The sequence below is a fragment of the Panulirus ornatus genome, chromosome 57 (assembly GCF_036320965.1).
Source record: "Panulirus ornatus isolate Po-2019 chromosome 57, ASM3632096v1, whole genome shotgun sequence".
NCBI classification, from domain to species: domain Eukaryota; kingdom Metazoa; phylum Arthropoda; class Malacostraca; order Decapoda; family Palinuridae; genus Panulirus; species Panulirus ornatus.
The window spans coordinates 14,674,568-14,691,154 of record NC_092280.1 but is presented as its reverse complement, the minus strand read 5'-3'; the positions used below and the strand labels follow the sequence as shown (position 1 = coordinate 14,691,154).

Here is a 16,587-nt window from a genome sequence, read left to right as displayed (position 1 = left end):
TGAAGAATGTGTTTGAGAAATATTTTGAGAAAGGTGAGAAATACCTTGGAGAAAAGTGACAGATGTGTGGCATATACAGATCTGGAGAAAGTATATGATAAAGTCAGCAGAGATGCAGTATGTAAGGTGCTAATAGTATGGAGCAAATGGAAAGATATTGAATGCCGTGAGTTTTTATCAGGAAAGTAAGGATGTATGCGAGTAATTAGGGAAGGTGAGTGGTTCCCAGTGAAGATGGGTTTTCTCCTGGGATATATGTTTAATATGTTCATAGATGAGAAGGTTTGTGGGTGAATAAAAGGATCTTGGATAAAGGGGAAATCTATAGTATGTTTGGGAAGGGAAAGGTGAAGTATTTGTTATATGAAGATGTCAAAGCTATTGTGTCATACTGAAGAGAAACAGAATGCTGGGGACAGATTTTGGGAGAGTGTGTAAAAGGAGGAAGTGGAAAGTAAGTGCTACTGGTAGTGAGATAATTTAGGTATAGTAGGGTGGTGAGAGAAGATGGTTTGAGTGTGAGTTTGAATGGAGTGAACTTGGAGGAAGTGGAGTGCTTTAGGTACATTCACTCAAAGTGAGTGTAGCAGTAGATTTGGATCCATTGGGGCTGAAGTGATTTGCAGGGTTTATGAGGGGGCTAAGTTCCTGGGTACATTAAATAGCACTTGGAAAAAATTTCATTGTTTCGTAAGGGCAGACATATTTGAAATTCTTTTTCAGTAGTCTTGGACCTTGAATGCAAAAGAAAGGAAAAACATAGATGTGCTAGAAATAAATTGTTAGGTAACCTTAAGTGGCATGAGGAGAGATGATTGTATAGGAAATGACATCAGAAAGGTGTGTGCCAGTGAGTGCAGTCTGATCAAGAGGGCTGACCAGGGTGTACTGAGATGGCCCAGACATATGGAAAGGATGTTTGAAGAGAGACTGAAGGAGGATGTTTGTCTGAAGTGGAGAGAGCAAGAAGGTAGGGGAAACAAATGAGGAGAAGGAAGGGTGGAATATACAGAGCATTGTGCTATCAGGGCCTATACATTCAGGATAGCAAGAGGTGTATATTGGAGAATGTGTGGAAGTCGAGAACATTATCTCGGAAAGCAAAAATGGGTATGTTTGAAGGAATAGTGGTTCCAACAATGTTGTATGGTTGCGAGGCGTGGGCTATGGATAGAGTTGTGCGCAGGAGGATGGATGTGCTGGAAATGAGATGTTTGAGGACAATGTGTGGTGTGAGGTGGTTTGATCGAGTGAGTAACGTAAGGGTAAGAGAGATGTGTGGAAATAAAAAGAGCGTGGTTGAGAGAGCAGAAGAGGGTGTTTTGAAGTGGTTTGGGCACATGGAGAGAATGAGTGAGGAAAGATTGACCAAGAGGATATATGTGTCGGAGGTGGAGGGAACGAGGAGAAGAGGGAGACCAAATTGGAGGTGGAAAGATGGAGTGAAAAAGATTTTGTGTGATCGTGGCCTGAACATGCAGGAGGGTGAAAGGAGGGCAAGGAATAGAGTGAATTGGAGCGATGTGGTATACCGGGGTTGACGTGCTGTCAGTGGATTGAATCAAGGCATGTGAAACGTCTGGGGTAAACCATGGAAAGCTGTGTAGGTATGTATATTTGCGTGTGTGGACGTATGTATATACATGTGTATGGGGGGGGTTGGGCCATTTCTTTCGTCTGTTTCCTTGCGCTACCTCGCAAACGTGGGAGACAGCGACAAAGTATAATAAAAAAAAAAATAATAAAAAAAGAGTAATTTAGTGTATGAAGGGCTATGTGCTATTCATGGAGTGAATCAGAGTAATTGAAGTGATCAGGGTGAACTAGGGAGTAATCATTGGGGCTTGTTGTGGATGTTAGTCTCTGTTTTTGGTACATTTTGTGTGACAGCTTTAGGTTTGGTTAGATGTATGAAAATGAGGCTGTTGGTCATCTGTCCTGTTGCTTTCCTGCAAAAGAAGTGAGAGAGATGATAAGGAATGAACGACAATTCTCTTTGCTTCAGTGTTTTGCACATGGGTAATTGGTTATATTGCTCATTCATATATGAATGAGCATGTTCCTGTTAATAACTGCCATTTAATGATTCATAATACAATAAATGTATTTCAGATAAATGCTTTGTTGACTCAGAATCGGATGCTGCAAGATGAGGTAGATAAACTGACTCAGACCTTACACACTGCACTCGATGAGAATACAAACATGGCTGAGAAAGCATTGTTGGTGAGTATTTATTATTTATTTTTAGATATATGATACAAGTAGGAAGAGAGGAAAGTGATTGGTTCTCAGTGAATGTCGATTTGTGGCAGGGGTGCGTGATGTCTCCATGGTTGTTTGATTTGTTTATGGATGGGGTTGTTAGGGAGGTGAATGCAAGAGTTTTGGAGAGAGAGGGGCAAGTATGCAGTCTGTTCTGGATGAGAGGGCTTGGGAAGTGAGTCAGTTGTTGTTCGCTGATGATACAGCACTGGTGGCTTATTCATGTGAGAAACTGCAGAAGCTGGTGACTGAGTTTGGTAAAATGTGTGAAAGAAGAAAGCTGAGAGTGAATGTGAATAAGAGCAAGGTTATTAGGTACAGTAGCGTTGAGGGACAAGTCAATTGGGAGGTGAGTTTGAATGGAGAAAAACTGGAGGAAGTGAAGTGTTTTAGATATCTGGGAGTGGATTTGGCAGCGAATGGAACCATGGAAGCGGAAGTGAGTCACAGTATGGGGGAGGGGGTGAAAGTTCTGGGAGCGTTGAAGAATGTTTGGAAGGTGAGAACATTATCTCGGAAAGCAAAAATGGGTATGTTTGAAGAAATAGAGTTCCAGCAATGTTATATGGATGCGAGGCATGGGTTATAGATAGCATTGTGCGTAGGAGGGTGGATGTGCTGGAAATGAGATGTTTGAGGACAATATGTGGTGTGAGGTGGTTTGATCGAGTATGTAATGAAAGGGTAAGAGAGATGTGTGGTAATAAAAAAAGTATGGTTGAGAGAGCAGAAGAGGGTGTTTTGAAATGGTTTGGTCACATGGAGAGAATGCAAAGAGGATATATGTGTCAGAGGTGGTGGGAACAAGGAGGAGTGGAAGACCAAATTGAAGGTGGAAAGATGGAGTGAAAAAGATTTTGAGTGATCAGGGGCTTGAACATGCAGGAGGGTGAAAGGCGTGCAAGGAACAGAGTGAATTGGAACGATGTGGTATACAGGGGATGACGTGCTGTCATTGGATTGAACCAGGGCATGTGAAGTGTCTGGGGTAAACCATGGAAAGTTTTGTGGGGCCTGGATGTAGAAAGGGAGCTGTGGTTTCAGTGCATTATACATGACAGCTAGAGACTGAGTGTGAATGAATGTGGCCTTTATTGTCTTTTCCTAGCGCTACTTCATGCACATGCAGGGGGAGTTGGTTCTCATTTCATGTGTGGCAGGTTGGCAACAGGAATGAATAAGGGCAGAAAGTATGAATTATGTACATGTGTATATGTCTGTGTATATATATATATATATATATATATATATATATATATATATATATTCCCTGGGGATAGGGGAGAAAGAATACTTCCCACGTATTCCCTGCGTGTCGTAGAAGGCGACTAAAAGGGAAGGGAGCGGGAGGCTGGAAATCCTCCCCTCTCGTTTTTTTTTTTTCCCAAAAGAAGGAACAGAGAAGAGGGCCAGGTGAGGATATTCCCTCAAAGACCCAGTCCTCTGTTCTTAACGCTACCTCGCTATCGCGGGAAATGGCAAATAGTATGAAAGAAAGAACATATATATATATATATATATATATATATATATATATATATATATATATATATGGGAGGGTATTGATTGAGAGGGTGAAGGCATGTACAGAGCATCAGATTGGGGAAGAGCAGTGTGGTTTCAGAAGTGGTAGAGGATGTGTGGATCAGGTGTTTGCTTTGAAGAATGTATGTGAGAAATACTTAGAAAAGCAAATGGATTTGTATGTAGCATTTATGGATCTGGAGAAGGCATATGATAGAGTTGATAGAGATGCTCTGTGGAAGGTATTAAGAATATATGGTGTGGGAGGCAAGTTGTTAGAAGCAGTGAAAAGTTTATATCGAGGATGTAAGGCATGTGTACGTGTAGGAAGAGAGGAAAGTGATTGGTTCTCAGTGAATGTAGGTTTGCGGCAGGGGTGTGTGATGTCTCCATGGTTGTTTAATTTGTTTATGGATGGGGTTGTTAGGGAGGTAAATGCAAGAGTCTTGGAAAGAGGGGCAAGTATGAAGTCTGTTGGGGATGAGAGAGCTTGGGAAGTGAGTCAGTTGTTGTTCGCTGATGATACAGCGCTGGTGGCGGATTCATGTGAGAAACTGCAGAAGCTGGTGACTGAGTTTGGTAAAGTGTGTGAAAGAAGAAAGTTAAGAGTAAATGTGAATAAGAGCAAGGTTATTAGGTACAGTAGGGTTGAGGGTCAAGTCAATTGGGAGGTGAGTTTGAATGGAGAAAAACTGGAGGAAGTGAAGTGTTTTAGATATCTGGGAGTGGATCTGTCAGCGGATGGAACCATGGAAGCGGAAGTGGATCATAGGGTGGGGGAGGGGGCGAAAATTTTGGGAGCCTTGAAAAATGTGTGGAAGTCGAGAACATTATCCCGGAAAGCAAAAATGGGTATGTTTGAAGGAATAGTAGTTCCAACAATGTTGTATGGTTGCGAGGCGTGGGCTATGGATAGAGTTGTGCGCAGGAGGATGGATGTGCTGGAAATGAGATGTTTGAGGACAATGTGTGGTGTGAGGTGGTTTGATCGAGTAAGTAACGTAAGGGTAAGAGAGATGTGTGGAAATAAAAAGAGCGTGGTTGAGAGAGCAGAAGAGGGTGTTTTGAAATGGTTTGGGCACATGGAGAGAATGAGTGAGGAAAGATTGAACAAGAGGATATATGTGTTGGAGGTGGAGGGAACGAGGAGAAGAGGGAGACCAAATTGGAGGTGGAAAGATGGAGTGAAAAGGATTTTGTGTGATCGGGGCCTGAACATGCAGGAGGGTGAAAGGAGGGCAAGGAATAGAGTGAATTGGAGCGATGTGGTATACAGGGGTTGACGTGCTGTCAGTGGATTGAATCAAGGCATGTGAAGCGTCTGGGGTAAACCATGGAAAGCTGTGTAGGTATGTATATTTGCGTGTGTGGACGTGTGTATGTACATGTGTACGGGGAGGGTTGGGCCATTTCTTTCGTCTGTTTCCTTGCACTACCTCGCAAACGCGGGAGACAGCGACAGTATAAAAAAAAATATATATATATATATATATATATATATATATATATATATTTTTTTTTTTTATACTTTGTCGCTGTCTCCCGCGTTTGCGAGGTAGCGCAAGGAAACAGACGAAAGAAATGGCCCAACCCCCCCCCCATACACATGTATATACATACATCCACACACGCAAATATACATACCTACACAGCTTTCCATGGTTTACCCCAGACGCTTCACATGCCTTGATTCAATCCACTGACAGCACGTCAACCCCGGTATACCACATCGCTCCAATTCACTCTATTCCTTGCCCTCCTTTCACCCTCCTGCATGTTCAGGCCCCGATCACACAAAATCTTTTTCACTCCATCTTTCCACATCCAATTTGGTCTCCCTCTTCTCCTCGTTCCCTCCACCTCCGACACATATATCCTCTTGGTCAATCTTTCCTCACTCATTCTCTCCATGTGCCCAAACCACTTCAAAACACCCTCTTCTGCTCTCTCAACCACGCTCTTTTTATTTCCACACATCTCTCTTACCCTTACGTTACTCACTCGATCAAACCACCTCACACCACACATTGTCCTCAAACATCTCATTTCCAGCACATCCATCCTCCTGCGCACAACTCTATCCATAGCCCACGCCTCGCAACCATACAACATTGTTGGAACCACTATTCCTTCAAACATACCCATTTTTGCTTTCCGAGATAATGTTCTCGACTTCCACACATTCTTCAAGGCCCCCAGAATTTTCGCCCCCTCCCCCACCCTATATATATATATATGAAAGTTGATGGAGAGAGATGGGTGATTATTGGTGCATATGCACCTGAGCATGAGAAGAAAGATCATGAGAGGCAAGTGTTTTGGGAGCAGCTGAATGAGTGTGTTAGTGGTTTTGATGCACGAGATCGGGTTATAGTGATGGGTGATTTGAAGGCAAAGGTGAGTAATGTGGCAGTTGAGGGAATAATTGGTATACATTGGGTGTTCAGTGTTGTAAATGGAAATGGTGAAGAGCTTGTAGATTTATGTGCTGAAAAAGGACTGGTGATTGGGAATACCTGGTTTAAAAAGCAAGATATACTTGAGTATACATATGTAAGTAGGAGAGATGGCCAGAGAGCGTTATTGGATTACGTGTTAATTGACAGGCGCACGAAAGAGAGACTTTTGGATGTTAATGTGCTGAGAGGTGCAACTGGAGGGATGTCTGATCATTATCTTGTGGAGGCTAAGGTGAAGATTTGTATGGTTTTCAGAAAAGAAGAGTGAATGTTGGGGTGAAGAGGGTGGTGAGAGTAAGTGAGCTTGGGAAGGAGACTTGTGTGAGGAAGTACCAGGAGAGACTGAGTACAGAATGGAAAAAGGTGAGAACAATGGAAGTAAGGGGAGTGGGGGAGGAATGGGATGTATTTAGGGAATCAGTGATGGATTGCGCAAAAGATGCTTGTGGCAAGAGAAGAGTGGGAGGTGGGTTGATTAGAAAGGGTAGTGAGTGGTGGGATGAAGAAGTAAGATTATTAGTGAAAGAGAAGAGAGAGGCATTTGGACGATTTTTGCAGGGAAAAAATGCAATTGAGTGGGAGATGTATAAAAGAAAGAGACAGGAGGTCAAGAGAAAGGTGCAAGAGGTGAAAAAGAGGGCAAATGAGAGTTGGGGTGAGAGAGTATCATTAAATTTTAGGGAGAATAAAAAGATGTTCTGGAAGGAGATAAAGTGCATAAGACAAGGGAGCAAATGGGAACTTCAGTGAAGGGCGCAAATGGGGAGGTGATAAGTAGTGGTGATGTGAGAAAGAGATGGAGTGAGTATTTTGAAGGTTTGTTGAATGTGTTTGATGATAGAGTGGCAGATATAGGGTGTTTTGGTCGAGGTGGTGTGCAAAGTGAGAGGGTTAGGGAAAATGATTTGGTAAACAGAGAAGAGGTAGTAAAAGCTTTGCAGAAGATGAAAGCAGGCAAGGCAGCAGGTTTGGATGGTATTGCAGTGGAATTTATTAAAAAAGGGGGTGACTGTATTATTGACTGGTTGGTAAGGTTATTTAATGTATGTATGACTCATGTGAGGTGCCTGAGGACTGGTGGAATGCGTGCATAGTGCCATTGTACAAAGGCAAAGGGGATAAGAGTGAGTGCTCAGATTTCAGAGGTATAAGTTTGTTGAGTATTCCTGGTAAATTATATGGGAGGGTATTGATTGAGAGGGTGAAGGCATGTACAGAGCATCAGATTGGGGAAGAGCAGTGTGGTTTCAGAAGTGGTAGAGGATGTGTGGATCAGGTGTTTGCTTTGAAAAATGTATGTGAGAAATACTTAGAAAAGCAAATGGATTTGTATGTAGCATTTATGGATCTGGAGAAGGCATATGATAGAGTTGATAGAGATGCTCTGTGGAAGGTATTAAAAATATATGGTGTGGGAGGCAAGTTGTAAGAAGCAGTGAAAAGTTTTTATCGAGGTTGTACGGCATGTGTACGTGTAGGAAGAGAGGAAAGTGATTGGTTCTCAGTGAATGTAGGTTTGCGGCAGGGGTGTGTGATGTCTCCATGGTTGTTTAATTTGTTTATGGATGGGGTTGTTAGGGAGGTGAATGCAAGAGTTTTGGAAAGAGGGGCAAGTATGAAGTCTGTTGTGGATGAGAGAGCTTGGGAAGTGAGTCAGTTGTTGTTATGATACAGCACTGGTGGCTGATTCATGTGAGAAACTGCAGAAGCTGGTGACTGAGTTTGGTAAAGTGTGTGAAAGAAGAAAGTTAAGAGTAAATGTGAATAAGAGCAAGGTTATTAGGTACAGTAGGGTTGAGGGACAAGTCAATTGGGAGGTAAGTTTGAATAGAGAAAAACTGGAGGAAGTAAAGTGTTTTAGATATCTGGGAGTGGATCTGGCAGCGGATGGAACCATGGAAGCGGAAGTGGATCATAGGGTGGGGGAGGGGGCGAAAATCCTGGGAGCCTTGAAGAATGTGTGGAAGTCGAGAACATTATCTCGGAAAGCAAAAATGGGTATGTTTGAAGGAATAGTGGTTCCAACAATTTTGTATGGTTGTGAGGCGTGGACTATGGATAGAGTTGTGCGCAGGAGGGTGGATGTGCTGGAAATGAGATGTTTGAGGACAATGTGTGGTGTGAGGTGGTTTGATCGAGTAAGTAACGTAAGGGTAAGAGAGATGTGTGGAAATAAAAAGAGCTTGGTTGAGAGAGCAGAAGAGGGTGTTTTGAAATGGTTTGGGCACATGGAGAGAATGAGTGAGGAAAGATTGACCAAGAGGATATATGTGTCGGAGGTGGAGGGAACGAGGAGAAGTGGGAGACCAAATTGGAGGTGGGAAGATGGAGTGAAAAAGATTTTGTGTGATCGGGGCCTGAACATGCAGGAGGGTGAAAGGAGGGCAAGGAATAGAGTGAATTGGATCGATGTGGTATACCGGGGTTGACGTGCTGTCAGTGGATTGAATCAGGGCATGTAAAGCGTCTGGGGTAAACCATGGAAAGCTGTGTAGGTATGTATATTTGCGTGTGTGGACGTGTATGTATATACATGTGTATGGGGGTGGGTTGGGCCATTTCTTTCATCTGTTTCCTTGCGCTACCTCGCAATCGCGGGAGACAGCGACAAAGCAAAAAAAAAATATATATATATATACGTTGGAATGTATAGGTGTGTATATGTATGTGTGTGGACGTGTATGTATATACATGTGTATGTGGGTGGGTTGGGCCATTCTTTCATTTGTTTCCTTGTGCTACTTCGCTAACGTGGGAGACAGCAACGAAGTATAATAAAAAAAAGAATGATATTTTTTCTTTTTATTATCCTTTGTCGCTGTCTCCTGTGTTAGCGAGGTAGCGCAAGGAAATAGTTGAAAGAATGGCCCAACCCTCCCACATACGCATGTATATACATAACGCCCACACATGCACATGCATAATTATACATTTCAATGTATACATCTTTTTTTTTCTTTCAAACTATTCTCCATTTCCCGCACTAGCGAGGTAGCGTTAAGAACAGAGGACTGGGCCTTTGAGGGAATATCCTCACCTGGCCCCCTTCTCTGTTCCTTCTTTTGGAAAATTAAAAAAAAACGAGAGGGGAGGATTTCCAGCCTCCCGCTCCCTCCCCTTTTAGTCGCCTTCTATGACACGTAGGGAATACGTGGGAAGTATTCAATGTATACATACATATACATAAACAGACATATACACACATGTACGTATTCATGCTTGCTACTTTAATCCATTCCCGCTGCCAACCCCCACACATGAAATGGCACCCCCTCCCCCGTGTATGTGTGAGGTAGTGCTAGGAAAAAACAAAGGCCGCATTTGTTCACACTCAGTCTCTAGCTGTAATGTGTAATGCACCGAAACCACAGCTCCCTTTCCACATCCAAGCCCCACTACTTTCCATGGTTTACCCCAGACGCTTCACATTCCTTGGTTCAAACCATTGACAGCACGTCAACCCCAGTATACATCATTCCAATTTACTCTATTCCTTGCATGCCTTTCACCTTCCTGTATGTTCAGGCCCGGATCACTCAAAATCTTTTTCACTCCATCTTTCCACCTCCAATTTGGTCTCCCACTTCTCCTCGTTCCCTCCACCTCCGACACATATATCCTCTTGGTCAATCTTTCCTCACTCATTCTCTCCATGTGCCCAAACCATTTCAATACACCCTCTTCTGCTCTCTTAACCACACTCTTTTTATTACCAGTGTTAAATTACATATCAAATGCATCCACTCTATTACATTTTCTCCTCCATACTTCAGCATTTCAGCCATTGCCCATTTTACAATAGGACCCGGCATTTGTTTCCATATCCTTTCATCCTTCATAACCATGCATGTACCAACTGCTGCTTCACCTTCTGTATTCATCAGGTCAAAATACTCTTTCTTTCTTCCTTTCACTATCTCCATCAAACTCGCATCCCTAGTAACATGTCCCTCAGCACTGTTAAACCTAATAACCTTAATTTATTTACATTTACTCTCAACTTCCTCTCACTCTCTCCCAAATTGGTATGTCAACTTCTGCAGTTTGTCATGAATCCTCCTAGGCCCCCTGACCCTCTACAGATTGCATCTCTGCTTCTCCCTCCAAGACCTATGAATTTACCTCCCATATCACCTCATCCATAAACAAACTAAACATCCATGGTGATACCATGCCCACTTTCACTTAGAACTGCTCACATGCCTTACACTCTTGATAAGAACTACCCAGCTTCTAATAACTTTCCTCTCTTTCATTTATGTATGCAATATCTTTCAAAATGGAAATCTATAAACTTCCATACACTTTCTCCAGATCCATACTTGCTACATACAAATCCTTGTGTTTCTCCAAGTATTATTACACACATTCGGATAGGGATAGGGGAGAAAGAATACTTCCCACGTATTCCCTGCGTGTCGTAGAAGGCGACTAAAAGGGAAGGGAGCGGGGGGCTGGAAATCCTCCCCTCTCGTTTTTTTTTTTTAATTTTCCAAAGGAAGGAACAGAGAAGAGGGCCAGGTGAGGATATTCCCTCAAAGGCCCAGTCCTCTGTTCTTAACGCTACCTCGCTATCGCGGGAAATGGCGAATAGTATGAAAAAAAAAAAAAATTCGGAAAGCAAAAATTGGTATGTTTGGGGGAGTGGTGGTTCCAACAATGTTATATAGTTGCGAGTCGTGGGCTATAGATAGAGTTGTGCGGAGGAGGGTGGATGTGCTAGAAATGAGATGTTTGAGGGCAATATGTGCTGTGAGGTGGTTTGATCAAGTAAGTAATAATAGGGTAAGAGAGATGTGAGGTAATAAAAAGAGTGTGGTTGAGAGAGCAGAAGAGGGTGTTTTGAAATGGTTTGGTCACATGGAGAGTATGAGTGAGGAAAGATTGACCAAGAGGATATATGTGTCAGAGGTGGAGGGAACGAGAAGTGGGAGACCAAATTGGAGGTGGAAAGATGGAGTGAAAAAGATTTTGAGTGATCGGGGCTGAACATGCAGGAGGGTGAAAGGTGTGCAAGGAATAGAGTGAATTGGAACAATGTGGTATACTGGGGTCGACGTGCTGTCAGTGGATTGAACTGAGTGTGAACGAATGTGGCCTTTGTAGTCTTTTCCTAGCGCTACCTCGCGCACATGTGGGGGTAGGGGGTTGTTATTTCATGTGTGATAGGGTGGCGATGGAAATGAATAAAGGCAGACAGTATGAATTATGTATATGTGTATATATGTATATCCCTGGGGATAGGGGAGAAAGAATACTTCCCACGTATTCCCTGCGTGTCGTAGAAGGTGACTAAAAGGGGAGGGAGCGGGGGGCTGGAAATCCTCCCCTCTCTTTTTTTTTTAATTTTCCAAAAGAAGGAACAGAGAATTGGGCCAGGTGAGGGTATTCCCTCAAAGGCCCAGTCCTCTGTTCTTAACGCTACCTCGCTAATGCGGGAAATGGCGAATAGTTTGAAAGAAAGAAAAAGATCTCTCTTACCCTTTTATTGCTTACTCTCACCACATATTGTCTTCAAACATCTCATTTCCAACACATTCACCCTCCTCCGCACAACCCTATCTATACCCCATGGCTCACAACCATATAATATTGTTGGAACCACTATTCCTTCAAACATACGCATTTTTGCTCTCTGAGGTAATGTTCTCTCCTTCCACACATTCTTCAATGCTCCCAGAACTCTCGCCCCCTCCCCCACCTTGTGACTCACTTTTGCTTCCATGGTTCCATCTGCTGCCAAATCCACTCCCAGATATCTAAAACACTTAACTTCCTCCATTTATTCTCCATTCAATCTTACCTCCCAATTTACTTGACCCTCAACTCTACTGAACCTAATAACCTTGCTCTGAATCACATTTGTTCTCAGCTTTCTTCTTTCACACACTTTACCAAAACTCAGTCACCAAATTCTGAAGTTTCTCACCCAAATCAGCCACCAGCGCTGTATCATCAGCGAACAACAACTGGCTCACTTACATTTGTACTATTATTATTTCTGAAAACTTCTAGAAAGTATATCAGCTACTCAGCTCTGAATATATGTACCATGTTCTGAAAAATGGGTTATTATTTTTTATTATACTTAATTGCCGTCTCCTGTGTCAGCAAGGTAGCACAAGGAAACAGACGAAAGAATGGCCCAACCCACCCACTCACAGATGTATATACATAAATGCCGACACACACATATAAATACCTATACATTTCTCCGTTATCCCTTGGGATGGGGAGAAAGAATACTTTCCACGTATTCCCTGTGTGTCGTAGAAGGCGACTAAAAGGGGAGGGAACAGGGGGCTGGAAATCCTCCCCTCTCGTTTTTCTTAATTTTCCAAAAGAAGGAACAGAGAAGGGGGCCAGGTGAGGATATTCCCTCAAAGGCCCAGTCCTCTGTTCTTAATGCCAACGTGGGAAATGGCGAATAGTATGAAAAAAAACATTTCTCTGTATACATACATGTACATACACAGACATATACATATACACACATGTGTATATTCATACTTGCTGCTTTCATCCAGTCCTGTTGCCACCCCCACCACACATGAAATAGCATATCCCCACCCCCACTCCAGCGAGGTAGTGCCAGAAAAAGACAAAAAAAGGCCACATTCATTCACACTCAGTCTCTAGCTGTCATATGTAATGCACCGAAACCATAGCTCCCTCTCCATATCCAGGCCCCACAAAACTTTCCATAGTTTACTCCAGACACTTCACATGCCTTGGTTCAATCCATTGACAGCACGTCGACCCACGTATACTACATCGTTCCAGTTCACTCTATTCTGTGCACGCCTTTCACCCACCTGTATGTTCAGGCCCCAATCACTCAAAATCTTTTTCACTCCATCCTTTTACCTCCAATTTGGTCTCCAACTTCTCCTCTTCCCTCTACCTGTGATGCATATATCCTCTTTGTCAATCTTTCCTCACTCATCTCAAAATATCGCTGTCCTGACTACAAAAGCAAAGTTTCAAGGGAATAATAGCCATTTTCTATATTTTTTAGACATGATTAAAGAATGATACTTATAACCCAGGAACAAAGAAAAGTAAAAATTTGTTACTCAGTGTTATTAGTGAAAGAGGGAAGAGATGTATATAGATGATATCTGCAGTGAAAGAGTATGAATGATTGGAGGGCGTAAATGAAAAAGTGGTAGGACATCAACAAAATGCATGAAAACTGAAAGAGAAGACAAATGATAAGTGGCATGAAAAAGTATCAGTAAGCTTAATAAAGAATAGAAGGATACTTTTGGAATGTTTTAGAAGGTATGGATAGTATGAGAACAGGCAGACAGATGGTAGCAACAGTGATAGAACAGATGGGGAAGTGTTAGCAGGCAAAGGAAAGGTGGAAAAATGGAGTATGTTGGACAGTTCAATGTGTTTGATGTGGAGGAGGTGGAAGGATGAAGGAGAAGAGGAATCAAGTGCTCAAAGCCTGGTCAAGCACGAGGATGTGAGGCGAGCATAGTATAGTGTGAGTCTGAGCAGTAGTCGAAAGATTTGTGGGGCTTGGCTGTGGGTAGGGGGCTCTGCTTTTGGTGCATTATGCATGACATGTAGAGAATGGCTATGAGCAAGGGAGGCTGCTGTGTGTGTTCTTGGCACTACTTAACTATGTGGGAAATAGCAAAGTATGAAAAATGGACATACAAAAAATTTATATCAAACCTTTGCTTTGAAGAGAGATTTAAAAGTGTGAAATTCGCTTGGTAGTCAGCCAACGACCAGGGAAGTATATATTACATTACCAGTACTACCCACCTGGGTACCAGGAGGGTTCATGACAGCTGCATAGTGAGCCAGCACTTCATTGGTAGTCAAGTTGCACTGCTCTAACCCAGGTCACTGGTATTCTGTCCACAGACTTACAATCTCTTCTTGTCACACATAGCACTTGACAATTGAACTCATGCAGCTCATTCTTCATAACTCTAGATTTTCTTTTGGTGAGTGCAATGTGCTAGCCCTGCCTCTTGGCAAAATGGTAAGAGCAGTAAGTAGAATTACAGTTGTAGGTAGGAGCATTAGGGGTCACAAAACAGACCATCACATTGATTACGAAAGCATCAGCCTTGTAACAGTGTGACAGTGACTCCTGAAACCTTAACTCAGTTGAGTGCCTATCCAGTGCAAGTCACTTAACAGCTGAGAGTTGGGGGTTGTCCAGGCTAGTTTACTGGTTTAGCTGGGCAACTGCTGAAGGGTGGTCAAAGGACTGAAATGCAGTGGCAACTCTCCATCACCTGACTGTGGTCCTCTACTACCTGTGGGCAGTAGTACTGCATGAAACCTTGTGGAATGTCTATCCTTGTCATGGGTTTTCATCCTATGGTACCCGTTACGCTTGAAAAAAGTCCTTCAGGAATAGTGTACCAGCCACTGTTGGTATGTCGGGTGCCAACAGAAGCCAAGGGGGAGCGGCTGATGACTGCTTTCCCATTTGCCCGCATTGTGGGAACACCTTTGCCAGCTTATGGGACCATAGAGTTCACGAGAGGTGGGCACATGCTAACTCCTTTCACCAGTAGTAGGTAACATGGCATGTCTTGTCTAAGGCAAGATGGTCAGATGAGCAGATAGAGCTCCTTGCAAGGGCAGAGGTGACAATGGCAGCTAGTCCCTCTTTAGTGGCTGGACAGGACCTGAACCAGTGGTTACAGGTTATTGTTCTTTGCCAGATGGTTGAGGCAATCAAGGGCGCCAGACGGAAGGCATGAGGAGTTGATCCAGGATGTTAACCCTCACCACAAGAATGGTGTAGTGGGGGATGTGGCACATAGTGTGTCAGGTAGGAGACGTGTCCCCAGCGATCACTAGAGGCAACATACGGAGTAGCACCCAGGAGGAGGCACTACGCAAGGAAAGGCATGTGTGTGCCAACTCTGGTGGGGAAGGCTCCACCAGTGCAGGAGAGGGGACTGTCTTTGATTGGGGAGAGCCTGCTGCTCTTGCTGATAGTGGAGAGTATCCCACAGTTTTATCTGTCCCTGACTTTCTGCGGGACCCCCAACCCCAATCCGTTGCCTCTTTTGTTGCGGAGACTGTGTCATACTTCAACATGCAGGAGGGTGAAAGGCATGCAAGGAATAGAGTGAATTGGAACGATGTGGTATAACGGGATCGACGTGCTGTCAATGGATTGAAGCAGGGCATGTGAAGTGTCTGGGGTAAACCATGGAAAGTTCTGTGGGGCCTGGATGTGGAAAGGGAGCTGTGGTCTCGCTGCATTATACATGACAGCTAGAGACTGAGTGTGAATGAATGTGGCTTGTTGTCTTACTTACCTGCCTTGCGCACATGCAGGGGGTGGGTTTTTTCATTCATGTGTGGCGGGTGGCGACGGGAATGGATGAAAGCAGCAAGTATAAATATGTACATGTGTATGTGGGTGGGTTGGGCCATTCTTTCGTCTGTTTCCTTGCGCTACCTCGCTAACCAAGAAGACAGCGATAAAGTATATTGAAAATATTAAGGAAAGTTTTTTGTAATTTTTTTCTGGAGTGTACCTCTGAACTGTTACGTGATAGCTTCCCTGTTTTTATCTTAAAACAAAACTCTTCATCTTGGAAACATCTGTTGGTGCAACCCCATCTTGCACGTTCAATCTCTATTGGCTTTCTTCCTTGTGCTTTGATTTGTCATATGTCCAAAGTCTTGCATTCACTTGTCAGCTCCCACTTTCATGAGCATGTTGAATTTCATAAATCTTAATGATCACAAACATGGTTTTGGTAATATCTAGCCATCTTCTATGACACTTTTCGATTTGGATATCATAGACCCATATAATTTGAAGCAAGGATATGGCAAAAGAATCTGATCTTTGAGTTCCCATTTTTATGGCTTTCCTCCCCCACTCTCCTCCTTTCAGGCTGGTCTTTCCATTTGTGAAAGTGGGGTGATCAGCCTTAAATTTGCCCAGTCAGCATTATTGCTCTGCAGGTTTCTCTTATTTACGTTACCCTGTTTTTCTTTTTTCTCATTGATCTTTTTCCTTCTGCATATAAGCTGTGTTCATGCATGTAATCCCAGCTCATCTCTTTTTGCTTTTCTCATAATTCATATATAAGTTTGCTAGATCCATACTTCAACACAGCCCAAATTGTGTAACGTATAAGAAGACTCATAGGATTTCCTCAAGGAGCAGGGTCAACCTGGCATATAATTCCTTAGAAATATTATGTGGTTGCGAGGCATGGGCATGGGCTATGTATAGGGTTGTACGGAGGAGAGTGGATGTGTTGGAAATGAAGTATTTGAGGACAATGTGTGGTGTGAGGTGGCTTGATCGAGTAAGTAATGTAAGGGTAAGAGAAAT

At 43.2% G+C, this 16,587-nt stretch overlaps 1 protein-coding gene across 1 annotated transcript in view; it reads left to right on the top strand.

Annotated features, from left to right (window-relative positions):
• LOC139766183 (chromosome-associated kinesin KIF4-like) overlaps positions 1-16,587 on the top strand; it is a 296,752-nt gene that overhangs the window by 44,676 nt on the left and 235,489 nt on the right. Inside the window, exon 10 of the mRNA XM_071694453.1 lies at positions 2,113-2,226. Coding sequence (XP_071550554.1) covers positions 2,113-2,226 — 114 coding nt within the window. The remainder of the gene's footprint in view (positions 1-2,112; positions 2,227-16,587) is intronic.